General features: G+C 37.7%; 1 protein-coding gene across 1 annotated transcript in view; it reads right to left on the reverse strand.

Moving 5' to 3' along the window:
• The window catches only part of SMOC1 (SPARC related modular calcium binding 1), a 402,783-nt gene that overhangs the window by 21,943 nt on the left and 355,015 nt on the right, over positions 1-25,825 (reverse strand). The window contains exon 11 of the mRNA XM_053697708.1: positions 11,813-12,060. Within this exon, the coding sequence (XP_053553683.1) occupies positions 11,813-12,060 (248 nt within the window). The remainder of the gene's footprint in view (positions 1-11,812; positions 12,061-25,825) is intronic.

Below are 25,825 nucleotides of genomic sequence, written 5' to 3' on the forward strand. Positions count from 1 at the left end.
ACATATACATTTACTGCATCTGTTAATATGTGTATATACATATACATTTACTGTATCTGTTAATAGGACTATATACATATATATTTATCTGTTAATATGTGTATATACATGTATATGAATATGTTAATATGTGTATATACATATACATTTACTGTATCTGTTAATAGGACTATATACATATATATATATATATATATATATATATATATATATATATTTATCTGCTAATATAACTATATACATATACATTTACTGTATCTGTTAATATGACTATATACATATATATTTATCTGTTAATATGTGTATATACATGTATATGAATATGTTAATATGTGTATATATATATATATATATATATATATATATATATATATATATATAAATATATATATATATATATATACCTGTTAATATGTGTATATACATATATATTTATCTGTTAATATGTGTATATACATATATATTTATCTGTTAATATGTGTATATACATATATATTTATCTGTTAATATGTGTATATACATATATATTTATGTGTTAATAGGTGTATATACATATATATTTATCTGTTCATATGTGTTTATACATATATATTTATCTGTTAATATGTGTATATACATATATATTTATGTGTTAATAGGTGTATATACATATATATTTATCTGTTCATATGTGTTTATACATATATATTTATCTGTTAATATGTGTATATACATATATATTTATGTGTTAATATGTGAATATACATATATATTTATCTGTTAATAGGTGTATATACATTTACTGTATCTGTTAATAGGACTATATACAGTATATATTTATCTGTTAATATAACTATATACATATACAGTATATATTTATCTGTTAATATAACTATATACATATATATTTACAGGGAACACACATAGACCGCAATGTAAAGGCACTTTTCAGTGCTATTTTTTTTCCAACACCCTACAGCCGCTCCTTCTAAACCCCAAAAACTGATTTTTACAGTTATTTTATTAAAAATAAAGATGCTACTATCTTTATCTTTTAAGAAAATATATCACACATCACACTTTTTGGGGGCATTTTGTGTACATTTATAAAATTAAAAATAAATGTACAAAAGAGAGAGAAAAAACAGTTTCTTATGTCAGGTATGATAAACCTGATTATTGTTTTGTGCCTTTTTTAAAGGTAATGGTGCAGACCCTTTGTTTAAAAATAAAAAAAATATATGAGAGGATATCTATATCCTCTGGTAAAGAAAGGGAATTCAGCACAATTTCATTTTATTTTTAATCAAACATGATTCAAAGAGCTTCTGTGTGACACACCCAATAAAAAAGAAATAGAAATACCTACACATATATGGGGACAATTTGACGTGGAGTGAAAGACAGGCCCTCAAAGAGTTAACTACAGCCATAAATATCACAATCAAGCCAGCAGACAAGGGCGGCAATCTGGTTCTTATGGACGAGGCTAACTATATAGTTGAAGTGAGAAGACAGCTAGGAGTACAGGAACAGTTCACAAAACTAAGTTTAAAGGGACAGTTTACTAAAAAATGTTCTCCCCTTTAAATTGTTCCCAATGATCCACTTTACCTGCTGGAGTGTATTAAATTGTTTACAAGTATTTCCATTATGTTTATATTGGCATATGAAATAGTTGATTTAGCCCGTGGTATCCCCACCCATCCTGAAAGTTTTTGGTCTCGATGCCAAGCTGTGTTAACACAGCCAGTAGAAGAAATTACACTCCCAGTGGGGTATAGAAGAGATAAAGTAATAAAATTTTAATTTTCCATTGTTCTCTCCAAGTATTGGTGATTGGTTTATGGACAGATATAAGATAAAGAAGCATGTATATGTACACAATGTGATAAAGTAATGAGATCTGATTATACCTACAAGCTCAGCCCATTTTATTAGGTTGTGGCTTTAAAACACAAAATCAGCTAATTCATATACACAAATAAGCCTTAAAAAAGCAAATCTTATACATTTTATACTCTGCAGCTGGTAACAAAAGTAATTGGAAACACATTAAGGGAAAAACAATTTTATAGTATACTGTCCCTTTAAACCTGACTAAAACGATACAGTCAGACCTGTTTAAGCTACTAAATAAGGCGATGAACGAAAGACTAATTTCTCAGCAAGAATTTAAGTTTTTGTACCCTGAATTCCCCAAAATGCCTGTATTTTATACTATTCCAAAGGTTTATAAAAGCATGAAAAAATCCCCAGGTAGACCCATTGTATCTGGTATTGGTAGCTGTACTGAGAACCTTCGACAGTATGTTGACTTCTTTCTGCGCCCCTTCCTGGCCAACCTTCCCTCCTATGTAAAAGATACTGGTGACCGGTTAAAAAAGCTTGATGAATAACTGTATCTGAAGACACTCTACTAGTGTCCTTAGATGTAGAAAGTCTTTATTCCTCTATACCACATAATGTTGGTATAGGAGCAATAAGGTCCTTTTTGAAAGCAAGAGGCCCAAACTTTGACAAACACCGATTTTGTCTGTGAGTTACTTGAATTTATACTAGAAAATAACATATTCTCTTTTGATGGTAGGATCTACAGGCAGGTGCAGGGCACAGCAATGAGGGCAGTATGTGCCCCCACATATGCTTGTCTGGGGGCCTGGGAACATGACATTTTTGACAATTTCAGTGACAATTTTGAGGAATTAGTCCTATTACGGATAAGGTATGTAGACGACATCCTATTACTGTGGGATGGTCCTATTGATAGATTGAATATTTTCATAAGCAACTTAAATGTGAACAATAACATTTTTCTAACCAGTTAAATCAACACTAAATAACTATCCTTTCTAGATATAAACATAAAGAGGGAGGGAGCATCTATAGTTACAGAAAATCATAGAAAATGAACGCCATCAATAGTATATTGGAAGTGCTCACCTCCAGTCCCTTATAAAGGGTATTCCAGTAGGCCAGTTTCTCAGACTAAGGCGTAATTGCTCATCCCTTAAAGGGACACTCAAGTCAAAATTAAAGTTTCCTTATTCAGATAGAGCATGCAATTTTAAACAACTTTCCAATTTACTTCCTTTAACAAATACGCAGTCTTTTTATATTTAAACTCCTACTGAGCATGTGCAAGAATTCACAGAATAAGCGTGTATATATTTGTGATTGACTGATGGTTGTCACATGGTATGTGTATGCATTTGTGATTGGCTGATGGCTGTCACATGGCACAGGGGGAGGTGGAAATAGCCATAACTTTTAAAATTGTCTGAAAAAAAAAATCTACTACTTATTAAAAGTTCAGACTAAGTGATATTGCATTGTCTTGTTATCTTGCATTTGTTGATTATGCAAATCTACACTGTTGACTGGTCCTTTAACAAATTTGATGAACATGCAATACCTATGATGGTTTCATAAAAGAGAATACTCCAACAAATGTATAAACAAAGCCTATGTCAGAGCCAGAAAAGTAGGATAGGGATAATCTACTTTATCAAAGTAAACAAAAGGATAACACTAGACAAATAAGATTCATTACAACATATAACAATCAATGGAAAAACCTTAGAGATACACTTTAAAAATTGGTATATTTTGCACCTGGATGATAAGGTGAAAGAGTTTGTGGGAGATTTTCCCCTACTCACAGCAAAAAGAGCTCCAAATCTGAAAAATAAATTAGTAAAAAGTAAGTTTGAAAAAAGCCCCTCTGCAGCAGATTGGCTCAGGAAAAATAGGGGCATAAAGGAAGCTTTCCCTGTGGGAAGTCTGTTTACTGTCTCTATATGGAAAAGAGTCAAAGATTTTCTGGAAATTGTATTAAAGAGTTTGATATAAGGTTCTTCTTTAATTGTGACTCAGTGGGGGTGGTATATTTACTGCTGTGCGGATGCTCCCGTTTTTACGTGGGAAAAACTAAACGCATCCACAAAAATAGGATCCAAGAACACAGAGATGACATATATTATAAGATGGATACTAATGTTGCTAGACACTTTACTAAATATCATGCAGGTAATCCAAGCTCTCTTAAATTTATGGCTATTGATACGGGGGATCCAAACAATAGAGGGGGTGATGTAGACAAATTATTTCTTCAGAAAGAGGCCAAGTGGATCTTTGTATTAAAAACGAGGTTTTTAATACAAAGATACAAAGAGACTTTTTTTCTGTATTAATAGATGTATATATGTATATATTATTATGTATAGAATAAAATAGCTGTTAGGTAATGTGTTAAGCTAACAGGTAACTTGAAAACAGTAGGCTGGGCCACACCAGGTAAAAAAAAGGATGTTTTGAGTTGAAGAGATTAGAGCCCTGACGAAGCCCCAGCACGAGATTGCCTGTGGGGTGAAACACATATGTTGTCGGCTAAGGCTTTTTCTTTTGATCTGTCAGGGTGCCAGGAATCAGACTGAGCCGAGAAGTGCAAAAATAATCACACCTTTATTAATAGCAAAAAATAATAAAAAGTCCACAAGTCAAATAACAAGCCAGGAGTCAAAACCAGAGCTGGTAGTCAGACGAGCCAAGTCAGGAGCCAAAGCGAATAGTCAGACGAGCCGGAATCAGGAACAAGGAAAACAGCAGAGTCAGGAACAAGCCAGGGATCAGGAACCAGGAAGGACGTCAGGCAGTCCGGTAATACACAGGAACTCTCAGGTCTGAGACAACGCAAAGGCAAAGCATACTGAACAGAGGCCCTTTAAATAATAAGTGATGACATCACAATTCTGAGACTGCATCCTGTCTCACACGGATGATGCACACCAGTCTGGCTATAAAAAGAAGTGCAGGAAATGAGCAGCATCCCCCACAATGCACCATAGTCAGCAAGAGAGGTGAGTAAAATGGCTGCCAGCAGCACATGGCAAACAAAACAGGGAAAAAACCCTGACAGTACCCTCCCCTCAACGACCCCTCCCCCATGGGAGGACAAAAGGCTTATTGGGGAAACGGGCATGGAAGGCACGGAGGAGGGCGGGAGCATGAACATCAGAGGAGGGAATCCAAGAACGCTCCTCCGGACCGTAGCCCCTCCAGTGAACCAAATACTGTACACGGCCCATGGACATACGAGAGTCAATAATGCTGCTGACCTCATACTCCTAATGGTTGTCAACAAAGATAGGACGGGGACGAGGCAACACAGTGGTAAACCGATTACAAACCAATGGTTTCAAGAGGGAGACATGAAAAAAAATTGGAGATGCGCATAGCAGGAGGAAGGTAAAGAGCGTAGGCCACAGAATTAACCCGTCGGAGTATTCAAAAAGGACCAACATAATCGGGAGTCAAATTATTGGAAGGCACACGAAGGTTCAAATTGCGGGAGGACAGCAAAACTCTCTCACCAACCTGGAAGGTGCGGGCAGACGCCTATGATCAGTCTGGAACTTTTGGCGCTGCATATAACGATGAAGGCAATCCTGAATCTGCACCCACGTGGAACGGAGTTGCCGGAGATGCTCCTCCAAAGCCGGAATACCCTGAGACATGAATGAATCGGGCAACAAGGATGGTTGAAATCCATAATTCGCCATGAACGGGGATAACTTGGAGGAAGCACTATTACGAGCAAACTCTGCCCAAGGTAACAGTTCAGACCAATTATTGTGGTGATATGAGACATAGCAATAGGGGAACTGTTCCAGAGCTTGATTAGACCGTTCCGCAGCCCCATTGGATTGAGGGTGATATGCCGAGGAGAAGGAAAGCTGGATCCCCATTTGAGCACAAAAGGAACGCCAAAATCTGGAAACAAACTGGCTGCCCCAGTCCGACACTATCTCCTTGGGTAACCCATGTAAACGGAAGACCTCCCAGGCAAAAATTGAAGCAAGCTCCTGAGCGGTAGGCAGCTTCATCAAGGGAATGCAATGTGACATTTTAGAAAAACAGTCAACCACCATAAGGATAACAGTATTGCCATTGGAAACAGGGAGCTTGACAACGAAGTCCATGGAAAGATTTGTCCAAGGACACTTACCATTAGCAATAGGTTGAAGAAGACCCACAGGAAGACGTTGAGGAGTCTTATTCTGTGCACCAACTGAGCAGGAGGCAACATACGCAGCAACATCGGAACGAAGACCTGGCCACCAGAATTGTCGAATGACAGACCAAATCATTTGGTTCTTGCCTGGGTGACCTGCGGCTTTAGGATAGTGGTAAGTGTGCAAAAGTTTAGTTTGAAGATTCTCAGGAACAAAACACTTACCACTAGGTTTCTCAGGAGGTGCATTGGTTTGTGCAGCCAGGATCTCCTCCCCAAGGGAAAAGTCAAATTAGTACGTATGGTAGCCAAAATATGGTCAGGAGGTATAACAGGAGTAGGTACAGACTCCTCCTTGGACAGAGGCGAAAATTGTCGAGAGAGGGCATCAGCCCTTACATTCTTACTACCAGGCAGGTAGGAGACCACATAATTAAACTGAGACAAAAATAGCACCCATCTGGCCTGTCGGGGCGACAAACGTTTTGCTTCAGATAGATAAGGTAAATTCTTGTGGTCAGTAAGAATGAGCACTGGCATGCTAGTATCCTCGAGAAGATGCCTCCATTTCTTGAGTGCCAAAATTGTGGCCAGTAATTCCCTGTCACCAATTTCATAATTGCACTCTGCTGGAGACAATTTCTTAGAGAAGAAACCACATGGATGCAAGGAACCGTCAGGCGTAGGACGTTGAGACAAGAGGGCACCTACTCCAGTCTCAGACGCATCGACCTCAAGAACGAAAAGCAGGACAGGGTTAGGATGAGCCAGAACTGGAGCGGCAGCAAAGGCAGTCTTAAGACTATCAAAGGCCTTAATGGCAGTAGGTGACCAATGGAGGGGATCATTCTCTTTACGGGTCATGTCTGTGATAGGTTTAAGCAAGGAAGAAAAGTTTTTAATAAACTTTCTATAGTAATTGGCGAACCTCAAAAAACGTTGAATAGACCGAAGACCAACTGGGCGAGGCCACTGCAGAACTGCAGATAACTTGTCAGGATCCATGGAGAACCCTGCAACAGAGATAACATAACCTAGGAAGATTACTTGAGTCTGATGGAACTTACATTTCTCGAGTTTACAAAACAGGCCATTCTCATGTAGTCTATGAATAGGCTGACCATATTGCCGCTTTAAAAAGGGACACATATGAAAAATACATATGTAAGGGCTGTTTTCAGGGCTGTTTAAAGAAATGGTTTTGTATAAGAACCCTCACATATGTATTTTTCATATGTGTTCCTTCTTAAAGCGGCAATATGGTCAGCCTATCTATGAAGAACCCGTGTAACATCAGAACGATGAGCCTCAAGTGTGGGTGAGTGTATGAGGATGTCGTCTAAGTACACCACAACACACTGTTGCAACATATCTCGTAGGAAATCATTAATAAATTCCTGAAAAACAGCAGGAGCATTACATATTCCAAAGGCATTATAAGATACTCATAATGCCTGCTCCTGGTGTTAAATGCTGTTTTCCATTTGTGGCCCTAACGAGATTGTACGCTCCTCTCAAATCAAGTTTAGTGAAGACCGTAGCTCCCTTGAGGCGGTCAAAGAGTTCCGTAATGAGCGGAATAGGGTAAGCATTCTTAATGGTAAGACGATTAAAACCCCTATAATCGATGCATGGTCTTAACTCTCCACCCTTTTTCTTTACAAAGAAGAAGCCAGCCCCTGCAGGAGAGCAGGATTTGTGGATGATCCCCTGCAACAGAGCATTGGCAACATACTCCTCCATAGCACAATTCTCTGCAACAGACAGAGGGTACACCCGGCCCCGAGGAGGAATGGCTCTGGGTTGCAGGTCTATGGCACAATCGTAAGACTGGTCAGGAGGCAACGTACTGGCACGCACCTTGTCAAAAACGTCTAGGAACTCTTGGTACTCCTCTGGCAATTGAGATACCGAAGAAGTGCACAAGACTTTAACTGGTTTCCGAAGACAAGTGGAAATACATTGCGGGGACCACGATGGGATTATGCCTTTGGAGCTAGGGATAACCCAGAACAACCGAAAAATGTGGAGAGTTTATCACCTGGAACTGGAGGGTTTCAAAATGGAGAGCCCCAACAGCCATGGACAATGGAGCAGTTTCATGAGTAACGAGTGCGGGCTGAAGGGGCCTGCCATCAATGGCCTCAATAGCAAGCGGAATGGACCGAGGCAAAACAGGATACAAAAGCACTGCCAATGAAATAGCCCGCAGCACCGGAGTCAACAAGAGCCTGAGTGACTATGGAGGAGTCCACCCAGGAAAGGACAACCGTGACCAAAGGTTTCTCCTTAAGCGGTTCCGGGGACGAGGATAAACCACCCAAGGTCGTCCCCCAACAGGACCTTAGGTGCAAGCATTTCCCGGCCGTGTAGGACAAGACTTCAAAAGGTGACCCTGTAACCCACAATAGAGGAAGAGCCCCTCCCTCCTCCTAAAGGCCCTCTCCGCCACAGAGAGACGCGTGAATCCCAACTGCATCGGCTCAGCAGTACCAGGAGACTCAGGACCAGGAGGCATGGGAGGAGAGGGAGGCATGGGTGGGAACGAACACGTAGGAGACAATGGAACATGAGGCTTCCGCAAACGCTCCTTGAAAGAGGACCTCTCACTTAGTCTGATGTCAATTAGGATCAAAAAAGACACCAATGCCTCGAGATACTCTGGTAAATCTCTGGCAGCAACTTCGTCTTTAATCGCATCAGAGAGCCCATGAAAGAAGGTGGCAACAAGGGCTTCATTGTTCCAACCTACCTCTGCGGCAAGCTTACAGAACTCAATAGCATACTGAGCAACAGATCTTATACCTTGCTGAATGGACATGAGTTGTTTAGCAGCAGAGGAGGAGCGAGCTGGAACATCAAATACCCTTCGAAAGGAGGCCACAAATTCAGGGTAATTTGAAATCACAGGTTTATTAGTCTCCCACAAGGGATTAGCCCAGGCAAGAGCTGTGTCAGAGAGTAACAAGATGAGAAATCCCACCTTAGCTCTGTCAGAGGGAAACGCCTGAGGTAACATCTCAAAGTAAATGCCCACCTGGTTTAAAAACCCTCTGCACTGAATAGGATCACCTCCATATCGCTGAGGTAGAGGTGCAGAACCAGACATGCTCCTGGTAGGCATAGGTGCAGCATCAGAAACAGGAGCAGCCATAACTTGCGGGACACTTTGGTCCAAATGTGCAGTGCGAGTCAGCAGGGTTTGCAGGGCTAGTGCAAATTGATCCAAGCGGTGATCCTGTACATCCATCCTGGAAATGATGGCAGGTAAAGGTGGATTATTAGCACCATCAGGATTCATGGCCTTTGCGTAATGTCAGGGTGCCAGGAATCAGACTGAGACAAGAAGTGCAATAATAATCACACCTTTATTAATAGCAAAAATTAATAAAAAGTCCACAAGTCAAATAACAAGCCAGGAGTCAAATCCAGAGCTGGTAGTCAGACGAGCCGAGTCAGGAGCCAAAGCGAATAGTCAGACGAGCCGGAAACAGGAACAAGGAAAACAGGAAAGTCAGGAACAAGCCAGGGATCAGGAACCAGGAAGGACGTCAGGCAGCCAGGTAATACACAGGAACTCTCACAAACAGGTCTGAGACAACGCAAAGGCAAAGCATACTGAACAGAGGCCCTTTAAATAATAAGTGATGACATCACAATTCTGAGACTGCATCCTGTCTCACACGGATGATGCACACCAGTCTGGCCATAAAAGGAAGTGCAGGAAATGAGCAGCATCCCCCACAGTGCACCATAGTCAGCAAGAGAGGTGAGTAAAATGGCTGCCAGCAGCACATGGCAAACAAAACAGGGAAAAAACCCTGACATGATCTTTCTAAGGACTCCAGTCGGGACACTATTTTCTTATACCTATACCTACCTGGACAGTCATAGGTGTGAGGTATGAAGTGCTCCCTGTCAAGCTGACTTTGTTTGGTTCCTGTAGTGAAGGCTGACACAAAGCCGATTGCAGCACTTGCTGTGGATCTCTTTGATACGATTTGGGAAGGATATTCTGTGGGAAGGAGATTGCTGTTTTTTCCCTGAAGTTAATTGTCCCAATGTATCAGTGATAGACAGAGGAGTAGAAGGGCTTACAGGTCGCTAACATGCTACTCGTTTGTATACGAGCTCTCACCAAAGGGAGTCCCAGGAGGGAAATGTAAGCCGCTCCACACAGGATCACGTAAGCATATTGTATATTGGCATTACAAATGTGTCTATAGCCTAGGATTCATTTCCAGTCCGGTTCGACCTAGAGTGCAGCGAAAGCCACGGTCATTTACTGGGAAAATTATTCTGGACTTTAGTCTAATTAATATCAACAGCCTTGTTTTTACAGCAATACAGTTGTGTACCAACTTTAGTGCAGAGACGGCAAGAACGCAGGCCCTCTGTATAACACTTATGTATGTCTCTTAAAGGGACACTGAACCCAATTTTTTTTTCATGATTCAGATAGAGCATGAAATTTTAAGCAACTTTCTAATTTACTCCTATTATCAAATTTTCTTTATTCTCTTGGTATCTTTATTTGAAATGCAAGAATGTAAGTTTAGATGCCGGCCTATTTTTGGTGAACATCCTGGGTTGTCCTTGCTGATTGGTGGATAAATTCATCCACCAATAAAAATGTGCTGTCCAGAGTTCTGAACCAAGAAAAAAGCTTAGATGTCTTCAAAATAAAGATAGCAAGAGAACGAAAAAAAATTGATAATAGGAGTAAATTAGAAAGTTGCTTAAAATTGAATCACCAAAGAAAAAAATGTGGGTTCAGTGTCCCTTTAACTTGTGGCCAAGGATTGCAGCTATTATAAGCTGAAGTGGTTACATATTGTTTTCAGGAATGTGATGTATATGCATAGGTATACTATGTTTCTTTTATTGGGTGTGTCACACAGAAGCTTTTTAAATCATGTTTGATTAACAATAAAATGACATTTTGAAATGAGTGCTGAATTCCCTTTCTTTGCAAGGCTATAGATTTACTCTCATATCTTTCTATTTACTATTTTTGTTATTTATACAATTTTATAAAATTAACCAGAGATCTGATGTTTAATTTTATAAGCGCTAGTTGCTACCGCAAGGTCCCTGTAGCAATAACCAGCCACTTGTAATAGCTGGTTATTTGTGCAATAAATTAGCACATTACTTGTAATCTAGCCCAAAAATTTTTCCTGAATATTTTTGTGTAAATGGTTCAGTTATTAATTTTGAATGATTTTTAGATTACTATTTTCATTGTGCACTTTTCTAATGTATGCATCTTCTTCCCATCCGAAAATGCAGTATATTAGCGAGACACCCTGTTTTCAGGGTAAAAAGTGGCTTTATATAATACCACCATTCTTAAAGAATTTTACCAGCCCAGAAATCTTTATACAATTGGCGCATAGTTTGAATATCAAATGTGTAGTAGATTTTTTTTCTGACAAATGTCAAAGTTATTTACATTTTCCTTCATAATGCATCATGTGACAGCCGTCAGCCAATCACAAAATGCATATTCATATATCCTGTGAATCTTGCACATGCTCAGTAGAAGATAGTGATTAAAATTTTATGCTCTATCTGAATCATGAAAGTTAAATTTTTACCGGAAAATTGAGAAAAATAATACATATATATTGCAAAGTTTATTTACTACATGTGAATAAAAATGTTATATTACAATCTCAAAGCTAGCATAAGTGGCCAAAAATATAAAAAATATAAACAGATAATATCAGCCAGGGATCGGTAGAAGGCTACTTGTGACATGAACACATAAAATAACAAGTAAAAATAATTTATTTTAGCAAAAGACAGGGTAATTACCTAGTTCCTTGCGGACTCCAAGACATCCTTTTAGCTCTGACAAGGAGATGGATTTATCTTTATTTAGGTCGCAGTAATCGATGAAGCGTCGGGCACATTTCTTTGGCTTAGCTTTCTTCTTCACATATCTTTTAAAGGGTTTCATCTCCTTTTTATTTATGTCTTCACTGCCATTGCTGTCTAGCTGACTGAAGTACCATAGGACCACTCGTTCCTCCAGTGTGTGGTTTGGGTCAGGTTCTGAGAATCTGCAACATGGGACAGTTATTTCTGTATGGTAGGCAACTCTATGTTGAACAGTTTGTAAAATCACCTTTGTTTAACTCCATACTAATGAGTACAGTAAAAGCATAGGGGGAGTTGTATGGCATGATATGTTTTTATGCTCTCCAAATCCTTTATGTATTCACTTTATTGCTAGACAACAATTCCTGGTTGTTTAATGGGGGTACCTGGCATTCCATTCTGGCCCCAGGTTGTGAGAAATGTATAAGACATATATGAATGTTGTTGAGGTGGGTGGTAGCAGATTTCCTGGTGCCTAGGGCAGCCCAAAAACTGAATACCCCACTGGTGTGTTTAGGGTTTTTCAAATCCAGTCCTCCCTAACATGCAAGATTTTCAGGATATCTGGACTGGAGCACAGATGAAATAGCTAATTAGTCAACATGGTTATTTTTTTATTTTTTACTTTATTTTTAATAGAGGTTATATATCCCAAAAGAAGGGGGAAAAAAGGATACAGGGGGGGAAAAAACGCGCTCGGGGCTCTGTGAAAAAGGATTAGGATTAGATCGGCTCTCCAGCACGCTAAAGGTAAGTATTTTATGCTACAGGTGAACTTCCTTTACCTGTGGAAAAGAACATTTATATTTGTTTAAGGAAAACGAATGTTAATGTTCCATGAATGGTTGGTATTCGTTTCAACAAGAAATATTCGAAATTCAAAGGTTTTTGCATATTTGTAAAAAAATTTTTATCAGTGCCACCGCTAGCAATAAATACAGGGATGTAATAAATATACAGCGATTTAATAAATATACAGGGATGTAATAAATATATAGGGATGTAATAAATATACAGCCATATAATAAATATACAGCGATGTAATAAATGTACAGGAATGTAATAAATACATAGGGATGTAATAAATATATAGGGATGTAATAAATATACAGGGATGTAATAAATATATAGGGATATAATAAATATACAGGGATGTAATAAATATACAGCGATGTAATAAATATACAGGGATGTAATAAATATATAGGGATGTAATAAATATACAGCCATATAATAAATATACAGCAATGTAATAAATGTACAGGAATGTAATAAATATATAGGGATGTAATAAATATACAGGGATGTAATAAATATATAGGGATATAATAAATATACAGAAATGTAATAAATATACAGCGATGTAATAAATATACAGAAATTTAATAAATATACAGCGATGTAATAAATGTACAGGGGTGTAATAAATATATAGGAATGTAATAAATAAAGAGGGCTGTAATAAATGTACAGGGATGTAATAATTATACAGGGATGTAATAAATATACAGCGATGTAATAAATATATAGGGATGTAATAAATATACAGCGATGTAATAAATATATAGGGATGTAATAATTATACAGGGATGTAATAAATATACAGCGATGTAATAAATATACAGCGATGTAATAAATATATAGGGATGGAATAATTATACAGGGATGTAATAAATATACAGCGATGTAATAAATATACAGCGATGTAATAAATGTATAGGGATGTAAGAAATAAAGAGGGCTGTAATACATGTACAGGGATGTAATAAATATTCATAGATGTAATAAATATATAGGGATGTAATAAATATATAGGGATATAATAAATGTACAGGGATGTAATAAACATACAGGGATGTAATAAATATAGAGAGATGTAATAAATGTACAGGGATGTAATAATTATACAGGAATGTAATAAATATAGGGAGATTTTATAAATATAGAGGGATGTAATACATGTACAGGGATGTTATATATATCTATAAAGGGATGTAATACATATACAGGGATGTAATAAGTGTACAGGGATTTAATAAAATATACAGAGATGTAATAAATGTAAAGGGATGAAATAAATATACAGGGATGTAATAAATATAGAGGGATGTAATACATGTACAGGGATGTAATATATATAGGGATGTAATAAGTGTACAGGGATGTAATAAATATAGGGCCATGTAATAAATATAGAGGGATGTAATATATATAGGAATGTAATAAATGTAGAGGGATGTAATAAATATACAGAGACTTAATAAATATAGGGGGGCGTGACTAAACCGCAGACAGGATCATACGCATATCTACTTGGCTCTCCTTACTATTTGCAAAAGTAGAATTATTTACTAACTATATTTTCAGCTTTTACTATTATAACTCTACCTGCCTCACAAGGAGTCAATCCTGATTCTGATGAAACCACTTGCATAGTGACTTTATCAAACGGAGGATATAATTCAGCTCGTCTAAGAAGGACTGGTGCGGCCCATCTCACAGTACCATCTACCCCCCCCCCCCTCTCCCAGTCTGAGGGCTAACTGGGCAGAGCGGTATCTATTTCTGGAATCTACTAGGAGGTGAAGCAGCTCTCATGTGGATCTTACCCTTATTATCTACACATGGAAGGGGATTTTACTGCACAGGTGCGAGCACTGCTTGAGGACTTAGACTGTCGGATGTCCAGCGATTATGAAGATCTCTCCAACCTATTGAGGGCCGTGAGCACACAGGGAACTAATTCCGCGTTCATGAAGGCGGATAGCAAGAGAGAAATTCTGCCACATGGCACCGCTAAAACCAGTGAATACTGTACCCCACTCAAGACAGATCCCGCGCTAGAGATAAGGAAACCATCGAGGCAGCAGGAAATCATCTTTTACATTAGAGAACCAATACTCCCCTGTACTCAACTCAGACCTAGCATCTCCACTGTATCCACAGACTTACATATGGAGCTTTGCTCAATCGTGAGCTGTGTCGGAGTGGCTGGCCATGGGGTATGGGATGTGACTTTGCTTAGAGAATGGAGGAATGGGGAGCAGGTTCCTAATATATGGGGGAGCGAAGAAATGCTCAGTGTCGCATGGCAGGAGCGGAAGCTCCAATATCCACAAAATATGGGCTCAATACTGTCTTACAACTCCCCTTGTCTTACAACCAAGAAACCCTCCCTGACATGCTGATTCAATACAATCTGTTTGGCCCCCACACCTGCCGTGTTTCCAAATATGCTCTGTTGCAAAAAAGAGGAGTCGTTTACTGTTTTCCCACTGTTAACTGGCAATTATGAGGTACTTGGTTACCCTCCAGTTGAGGATATCCAATGCTAGCATAAACTGTTTTAACCCTTATATTGCAACGGAACTGTGGACTCTTCAGTCATTTCTTCATAATAATGTTTTATTGGTTATAAATATGCTTTCTTATGTTGTACCCTGCCCTCTTATTCATACTACAAAGCCCCTATGTCTACCCAGATAATCATTTATAGCTACCAAACAAGGAATACACCCAGGTTTACGTATATTAGACTTATCCAATATATTTTTTGTTTCTGTCAATAGAGCTTTACCCACTATAATTTGATCCATATTAAGAAGGTTCTATGTTCTACACTGCTACTTTTATACACTTCTGTATGCTTGTTTTTTTGTATACACCCATGTACACTAACATCAATAGCAATTTTATCTGCACAAGATGTACTTTTCATCTTAGGCAGATTATATATGTCACCCTTTCATTTCCTAAACTATGATATCATGTATTAAACAGTCACTTGATGCTTACCACATTGTGGCAATCTAGATAACAGTTTATTTAGGGGAACCTAGCTACATGCTGGGTGAGGATTTGTTATGCTCTGAGGACTTACCCAGCCTCACACATATAAGACATGCACACTTTTAATAATATATTCCCCTTATACTCTGCTCCTGGGTCAAATCTGTCTGAATTAACTTATATAGACCTAGCAGCTAGAGGTCACAAATTATACTACACAGGACAGTGTATATATAAAGAGAAGGGTTCACTCAGAATACCAAGACTCAGGTTTTTTATGGCTCGCTATTATATTCTGGTTTTACATTGCCATGATTATGAGGCATATAGCACAACCCCATGTAATATAAAGGGTGGTTGCCTTTTGGAATTTTATGTTCTGAACAGGTTCCAGTAAAACATATGTCACCCTATATGAGCTCCATGGTGATGTGTCACCTCCCAAATAGATGCAGGCATGTTTCAACTCGGGACAATCCACCTGCAATTCATATATTTCTTAGCATATATGTAACTTCAGGAGTTTTTATTAATATTGTTACATGGACCCACATATATGTTAATGAGCAACTGCTATGCTTAAAACTGCCGTAGTATAGAATTCAACTAGTGTGGGTAACCTAGCGACTAGTTCATAACGTATGCATTAATATCATGTATTCAAATGTTCCCTTTTCATAACCGCATAATTTTTATATATTTTACTGAACATTTACCCTACGCAGCCCACTCCTAGTTGCATCCGATAGTGCAATAGTATAATCATTGCATATTATAAAGGGTATTGATCCCAGCACCCTACTACTATCTGATTGTTGCTATCATATTATTATTCATTCAGCCCATTGTACTTATCACATTTGGAGACCAAGTCATATTATACTACCTTTGAAACCCTGATTGGACTATGTTTCTCCCCTCCCTGTTATGCATATAGACAGGCATCCCTCTTAGAACTTACACCATTGTGTATACAATATGACTCTAACTTCCTGTGCCACAAGGCTTCACCAGCTTTTAAAGCCCTGCCCCTCCACCCTTCCCCCACTTCACTTTGAACGGCTATTGTCCGTTGATTTCTCCCCCCCCCTTTCACTATATACTTTGGTCCAATAACTTATACTTTAAGTGGTGCTCACCCGCTGATTGTTATTGACTATCCCCAAGCCCATATGCGGCTGCCAATCTGGATACCATATGTTTTTTTCAGCTTCCTGTGAGAAAATGGCCCATAAATGGCCATCCAACTACCCAGCCAATTAAGCTATTATACTCTGAAAATAGAGGTTTGAGAAGCCTATGTGTTATACATTATTATGTCTCTTTTACATTTTTGTCTTTTCTCATTTTGTTGCCTATGACATTGTTTATTGCATAATGATAAACCTGTCTTTTCTGTTACAAGGCTATCATTGTACGCTGTTTTCTATTGCAAAACCTCAATAAAAAATTATTGGAAAAAAAATATATATAGGGGATGTAATAAATATAGAGCGATGTAATAAATGTACAGGGATGTAATAAATATAGAGGGACTTAATACATATAGGGATGTAATACATATACAGGGATATAATAAATATATAGGGACGCAATAAATATACAGGGATACAATACATGTATAGGGATGTAGTAAATGTAATAAATATAAAGGGATGTAATAAATATGCAGGGATGTAATAAATGTACAGAGATGTAATAAATATACAGGAATATAATAAATATATGGGGATGTAATAAATATACAGGGATATAATAAATATACAGGGACGCAATAAATATACAGGGATACAATACATGTATAGGGATGTAGTAAATGTAATAAATATAAAGGGATGTAATAAATATACAGGGATGTAATAAATGTACAAAGATTTGATAAATATACATAGAAGTAATAAATATACAGGGATGTAATAAATGTACAAGGATTTAATAAATATACATAGAAGTAATAAATATACAGGGATGTAATAAATGTACAGAGATTTGATAAATATACATAGAAGTAATAAATATACAGGGATGTAATAAATGTACAGAGATTTGATAAATATACATAGAAGTAATAAATATACAGGGATGTAATAAATGTACAAGGATTTAATAAATATACATAGAAGTAATAAATATACAGGGATGTAATAAATGTACAGAGATTTGATAAATATACATAGAAGTAATAAATATACAGGGATGTAATAAATGTACAAGGATTTAATAAATATACATAGAAGTAATAAATATACAGGGATGTAATAAATGTACAGAGATTTGATAAATATACATAGAAGTAATAAATATACAGGGATGTAATAAATGTACAGAGATTTGATAAATATACATAGAAGTAATAAATATACAGGGATGTAATAAATGTACAAGGATTTAATAAATATACAGAGATGTAAGAAATATACAGGGATACAATAAATATAAAGAGATGTACTAAATATTCAGGGATATAATACATGTACACGGATGTAGTAACTGTAGTAAATGTGCAGGACATAATAAGTATATAGAGATATGATAAATCTACACGAATACAATAAATATATGGGAATGTAATTAATATACAGCGATACAATATATGTAAACGGATGTAGTAAATGTACTAATGTGCATGGCATAATAAATGTACAGAGATGTAATAAATATACAGGAATATAATAAATATATGGGGATGTAATAAATATACAGGAATATAATAAATATATGGGGATGTAATAAATATACAGGGATATAATAAATATATGGGGATGTAATAAATATACAGGGATATAATAAATATATGGGGATGTAATAAATATACAGGGATATAATAAATATATGGGGATGTAATAAATATACAGGGATATAATAAATATATGGGGATGTAATAAATATACAGGGATATAATAAATATATGGGGATGTAATAAATATACAGGGATATAATAAATATATGGGGATGTAATAAATATACATAGATGTAATAAATATACAGGAATATAATAAATATATGGGGATGTAATAAATATACAGGGATATAATAAATATACAGGGATATAATACATGAATGGGAAAGTAATAAATATACAGGGATATAATAAATATATGGGGATATAATGAATATACAGGGATATAATACATGAATGGGAAAGTAATAAATATACAGGGATATAATAAATATATGGGGATGTAATAAATATACAGGGATATAATACATGAATGGGAAAGTAATAAATATACAGGGATATAATAAATATATGGGGATGTAATAAATATACAGGGATATAATAAATATATGGGGATATAATAAATATACAGGGATATAATAAATATATGGGGATGTAATAAATATACAGGGATATAATAAATATATGGGGATATAATAAATATACAGGGATATAATACATAAAAGGGGTTGTAATAAATATACAGGGCTAAAATAAATATATGGGGTCGTAATAAATATACAGGGATGTAATACATCAATTAGGATATAATAAATATACAGGGATATAATACATAAATGGAGATGTAATAAATATACAGGGATGTAATACATGTACATTGATGCATTAAATGTGCAGGACATAATAAATATACAGGAATGTGATAATTGTACAGGGATGTAATAAATATTCAGTGATATAATACTTGTACAGGGATGTTGCAAATATAGGCCTAGATTTAGAGTTCGGCGGTAAAAGGGCTGTTAACGCTCCGCGGGTTTTTTTCTGGCCGCACCATAAATTTAACTCTGGTATCGAGAGTTCAAACAAATGCTGCGTTAGGCTCCAAAAAAGGAGCGTAGAGCATTTTTACCGCAAATGCAACTCTCGATACCAGAGTTGCTTACGGACGCGGCCGGCATCAAAAACGTGCTCGTGCACGATTCTCCCATAGGAAACAATGGGGCTGTTTGAGCTGAAAAAAAACCTAACACCTGCAAAAAAGCAGCATTCAGCTCCTAACGCAGCCCCATTGTTTCCTATGGGGAAACACTTCCTACGTCTGCACCTAACACCCTAACATGTACCCCGAGTCTAAACACCCCTAACCTTACACTTATTAACTCCTAATCTGCCGCCCCCGCTATCGCTGACCCCTGCATTACACTTTTAACCCCTAATCTGCCGCTCCGTAAACCGCCGCCACCTACGTTATCCCTATGTACCCCTAATCTGCTGCCCTAACATCGCCGACCCCTATGTTATATTTATTAACCCCTAATCTGCCCCCCACAACGTCGCCGACACCTGCCTACACTTATTAACCCCTAATCTGCCGAGCGGACCTGAGCGCTACTATAATAAAGTTATTAACCCCTAATCCGCCTCACTAACCCTATCATAAATAGTATTAACCCCTAATCTGCCCTACCTAACATCGCCGACACCTACCTTCAATTATTAACCCCTAATCTGCCGACCGGAGCTCACCGCTATTCTAATAAATGTATTAACCCCTAAAGCTAAGTCTAACCCTAACACTAACACCCCCCTAAGTTAAATATAATTTTTATCTAACGAAATAAATTAACTCTTATTAAATAAATGATTCCTATTTAAAGCTAAATACTTACCTGTAAAATAAATCCTAATATAGCTACAATATAAATTATAATTATATTATAGCTATTTTAGGATTAATATTTATTTTACAGGCAACTTTGTAATTATTTTAACCAGGTACAATAGCTATTAAATAGTTAAGAACTATTTAATAGTTACCTAGTTAAAATAATAACAAATTTACCTGTAAAATAAATCCTAACCTAAGATATAATTAAACCTAACACTACCCTATCAATAAAATAATTAAATAAACTACCTACAATTACCTACAATTAACCTAACACTACACTATCAATAAATTAATTAAACACAATTGCTACAAATAAATAAAATTAAATAAACTATCTAAAGTACAAAAAATAAAAAAGAACTAAGTTACAGAAAATAATAAAATATTTACAAACATAAGAAAAATATTACAACAATTTTAAACTAATTACACCTACTCTAAGCCCCCTAATAAAATAACAAAGCCCCCCAAAATAAAAAATTCACTACCCTATTCTAAAATACAAATATTACAAGCTCTTTTACCTTACCAGCCCTGAACAGGGCCCTTTGCGGGGCATGCCCCAAGAATTTCAGCTCTTTTGCCTGTAAAAAAAAACATACAATACCCCCCCCCCCAACATTACAACCCACCACCCACATACCCCTAATCTAACCCAAACCCCCCTTAAATAAACCTAACACTACCCCCCTGATGATCTTCCTACCTTGTCTTCACCATGCCAGGTTCACCGATCCGTCCTGGCTCCAAGATCTTCATCCAACCCAAGCGGGGGCTAGACATCCACTGAAGAAGTCCAGAAGAGGGTCCAAAGTCTTCCTCCTATCCGGCAAGAAGAGGACATCCGGACCGGCAAACATCTTCTCCAAGCGGCATCTTCTATCTTCTTCCATCCGATGACGACCGGCTCCATCTTGAAGACCTCCAGCGCGGATCCATCCTCTTCTTCCGACGACTAGACGACGAATGACGGTTCCTTTAAGGGACGTCATCCAAGATGGCGTCCCTCGAATTCCGATTGGCTGATAGGATTCTATCAGCCAATCGGAATTAAGGTAGGAATTTTCTGATTGGCTGATGGAATCAGCCAATCAGAATCAAGTTCAATCCGATTGGCTGATCCAATCAGCCAATCAGATTGAGCTCGCATTCTATTGGCTGATCGGAACAGCCAATAGAATGCGAGCTCAATCTGATTGGCTGATTGGATCAGCCAATCGGATTGAACTATATTCTGATTGGCTGATTCCATCAGCCAATCAGAAAATTCCTACCTTAATTCCGATTGGCTGATAGAATCCTATCAGCCAATCGGAATTCGAGGGACGCCATCTTGGATGACGTCCCTTAAAGGAACCGTCATTCGTCGTCTAGTCGTCGGAAGAAGAGGATGGATCCGCGCTGGAGGTCTTCAAGATGGAGCCGGTCGTCATCGGATGGAAGAAGATAGAAGATGCCGCTTGGAGAAGATGTTTGCCGGTCCGGATGTCCTCTTCTTGCCGGATAGGAGGAAGACTTTGGACCCTCTTCTGGACTTCTTCAGTGGATGTCTAGCCCCCGCTTGGGTTGGATGAAGATCTTGGAGCCAGGACGGATCGGTGAACCTGGCATGGTGAAGACAAGGTAGGAAGATCATCAGGGGGGTAGTGTTAGGTTTATTTAAGGGGGGTTTGGGTTAGATTAGGGGTATGTGGGTGGTGGGTTGTAATGTTGGGGGGGGGTATTGTATGTTTTTTTTTACAGGCAAAAGAGCTGAAATTCTTGGGGCATGCCCCGCAAAGGGCCCTGTTCAGGGCTGGTAAGGTAAAAGAGCTTGTAATATTTGTATTTTAGAATAGGGTAGGGAATTTTTTATTTTGGGGGGCTTTGTTATTTTATTAGGGGGCTTAGAGTAGGTGTAATTAGTTTAAAATTGTTGTAATATTTTTCTTATCTTTGTAAATATTTTATTATTTTCTGTAACTTAGTTCTTTTTTATTTTTTGTACTTTAGATAGTTTATTTAATTTTATTTATTTGTAGCAATTGTGTTTAATTAATTTATTGATAGTGTAGTGTTAGGTTAATTGTAGGTAATTGTAGGTAGTTTATTTAATTATTTTATTGATAGGGTAGTGTTAGGTTTAATTATATCTTAGGTTAGGATTTATTTTACAGGTAAATTTGTTATTATTTTAACTAGGTAACTATTAAATAGTTCTTAACTATTTAATAGCTATTGTACCTGGTTAAAATAATTACAAAGTTGCCTGTAAAATAAATATTAATCCTAAAATAGCTATAATATAATTATAAATTATATTGTAGCTATATTAGGATTTATTTTACAGGTAAGTATTTAGCTTTAAATAGGAATTATTTATTTAATAAGAGTTAATTTATTTCGTTAGATAAAAATTATATTTAACTTAGGGGGGTGTTAGTGTTAGGGTTAGACTTAGCTTTAGGGGTTAATACATTTATTAGAATAGCGGTGAGCTCCGGTCGGCAGATTAGGGGTTAATAATTGAAGGTAGGTGTCGGCGATGTTAGGGAGGGCAGATTAGGGGTTAATACTATTTATGATAGGGTTAGTGAGGCGGATTAGGGGTTAATAACTTTATTATAGTAGCGCTCAGGTCCGCTCGGCAGATTAGGGGTTAATAAGTGTAGGTAGGTGTCGGCGACGTTGTGGGGGGCAGATTAGGGGTTAATAAATATAACATAGGGGTCGGCGATGTTAGGGGTAGCAGATTAGGGGTACATAGGGATAACGTAGGTGGCGGCGATTTGCGGTCGGAAGATTAGGGGTTAATTATTTTAAGTAGCTTGCGGCGACGTTGTGGGGGGCAAGTTAGGGGTTAATAGATATAATACAGGGGTCGGCGGTGTTAGGGGCAGCAGATTAGGGGTACATAAGTATAACGTAGGTGGCGGTCGGCAGATTAGGGGTTAAAATTTTTAATCGAGTGGCGGCGATGTGGGGGGACCTCGGTTTAGGGGTACATAGGTAGTTTATGGGTGTTAGTGTACTTTAGGGTACAGTAGTTAAGAGCTTTATAAACCGGCGTTAGCCAGAAAGCTCTTAACTCCTGCTATTTTCAGGCGGCTGGAATCTTGTCGTTAGAGCTCTAACGCTCACTGCAGAAACGACTCTAAATACCGGCGTTAGGAAGATCCCATTGAAAAGATAGGCTACGCAAATGGCGTAGGGGGATCTGCGGTATGGAAAAGTCGCGGCTGTAAAGTGAGCGTTAGACCCTTTAATCACTGACTCCAAATACCAGCGGGCGCCCAAAACCAGCGTTAGGAGCCTCTAACGCTGGTTTTGACGGCTACCGCCGAACTCTAAATCTAGGCCATAGAGAGCTGTAATACATTGGGGTATTTTGCCCCAGCTAAATTCAATTAATTGTATTTTAAATAATATTGGCTTTAATTTCATTAATCACCAATACTAATGCTTCTGCATCCCTGTGTGGAGAATCTGATTGGTGCATACACTTCTTGCATGTGTTTGAGTGACAGCTATTCAGTTCAATCAGAATGATGCACAAGAGAATTGGTACAGAATTCAATAAACACTGAAGAAGGTATTTTTATAACAACAATCATGTGGCCCAATAACCTATTTATCATAATATATTTTAATGTCTCTTAAACAAAGTATGTTTAGCAGAAGAAATAGCTCATCTTCCCAGGCTCATTTGTTTTCATGCAATCCAAGCAACAGACTTAACACGTTCTCTTGTACATAAACTGTTATTCTTCTTGTGGCCAGTTTCAGCTATAACTGCTTCTATGCAAGAATGTCTGCAACCTCCCTGGGTTTGAAATACATTCAAATCTCCTGAATGTGTTAGGTCTGTCATCAAACCACTTGTAACCCATCCACAGAGAATGGGCAGCTCACCAGCATGAGTTGCGCAAGGAAGTCTTTTTATTATGTGCTCTAAATGCAGGAATGTTTTGGAATTACTCAATAAGGAATATAGAAAGACTAATGTTTCCGACAAACATATAGGTAGGTAGATAGATAATATATAGATATAGACAGACAGATAGTTATAGATTAAATGACAGATATACAAGTAGATAGATAGATATAAGATAGATAGATAATAGATAATGAGATAGATAGATGATAAATAGATACAGCTAGATTGCAAGTTTTTCGTTATGAGCTGTGTGGTGCTAACGAGCAGTTTTTTCTCACCGCTCACTTACCTACAGCGCTGGCAGTGGAGGCTCCTCTATAGGAGCACGATCGCACGTGAACACCCAAAGAGAGAGGGGGAAGAGGGGGGAAAAAATAACATTTTTGGCTGAATAAATATAAATTTTGCAATAGCTCCCTATTGGAAAAATTATATTTATTCAGCTAACTTATTCAGCTAAAAAGGGTTCCAGGCTAATTTAGAAAAAAAAAATGCTGTTGTTACTGTTCTATCTATCGCATCGCACGTGCGATAGGTAGAAGTATAGGCTACAAGATCTTAGCACTTATTTTTAAGTGACTGCAGCGCCGCCTCCCTACCCAGCCCTATAGCTTCTTAATCGCACAGTTCTGACTGTGCTCCTAGTGCATTGAGACAGTGTGATGACGGTGTGCGGAAGGAGGAGCCTGGCCAGCGTGAGCAGTGCACACAAGCCTTTTGAAAAGGCACAGAGCGGCAGATGAAAATAATGGTGGCAGTCTGGGAGAGAGCTTTCACAGTAAGTACTGTATAACACTGTTATACGTATTACTATATTGATTTTAACGGTCACACACAGGAGATCATGGCTCAAAATGGTGAAGGGGGAGAGAGGAGGATCAGAGCTGAACCTGTTTTCAGCAAAATTTTTACATCAAAGCCCTCATCTCGCCATGTGCTTGAGTCTCTGCAAGATTAATCTTGCTGCCCGGTTCAGCTGTACTCTGCACTCCCCCTTCATAGCTTACTTCGTCTTGAGCAAGTTGTGAAGGGGGAGGTTATAGTAGAGCTGAACCGGAGAGCAAGCAAGATTAATGGTGCAGAGTGTGAAGAGAACGGGTAAGAGGCAGACTGAGGGACGCAATACAGGTCAGATAGCAAGGAAGCAGGGTGAAAGGTGACCACAATAAATGACTTTTATTTATTGTTAAATGAGTCCTGTTCCAACTAGGTCCTGTAGCAGGTTGTATATATATTTGGCAGTATGGGTGGGGGCAATACCCAATAGCATCAATATGATAATGATGGGCAAATAACAACATTATTTTTAATATACACTAATGGCTGCTTAGTTGTTTTTTTACTGTGTGAGTTATCTCAGGCTGCATATCCTCTTGACAGGCAGCTCTCTGCAGGCAAAACATTCAAGGGGTGGGGGGTGGGGGGGTTAGAGCCCTTTCTGGCTGCCTTGTTTAACTATTTATGATCAGGAACAAAATTGTTTCAATTTAAGTACATTTAATTTGAGCAGAACTGCAGAAGCAAAACCATTTCCCTATGGAAGCACTATCTGACTCATGTTTGGCAATGAGTTTCATGTTTGGCAATATGTTTCATAATGGGGTTATAAAAAGTGTTTCAGGATATACCTTTTTTATAATTTTTGCAGCTTTTATTTAAATTGGCTCT

The sequence above is a fragment of the Bombina bombina genome, chromosome 1 (assembly GCF_027579735.1).
Source record: "Bombina bombina isolate aBomBom1 chromosome 1, aBomBom1.pri, whole genome shotgun sequence".
Classification (NCBI taxonomy): Eukaryota; Metazoa; Chordata; class Amphibia; order Anura; family Bombinatoridae; genus Bombina; species Bombina bombina.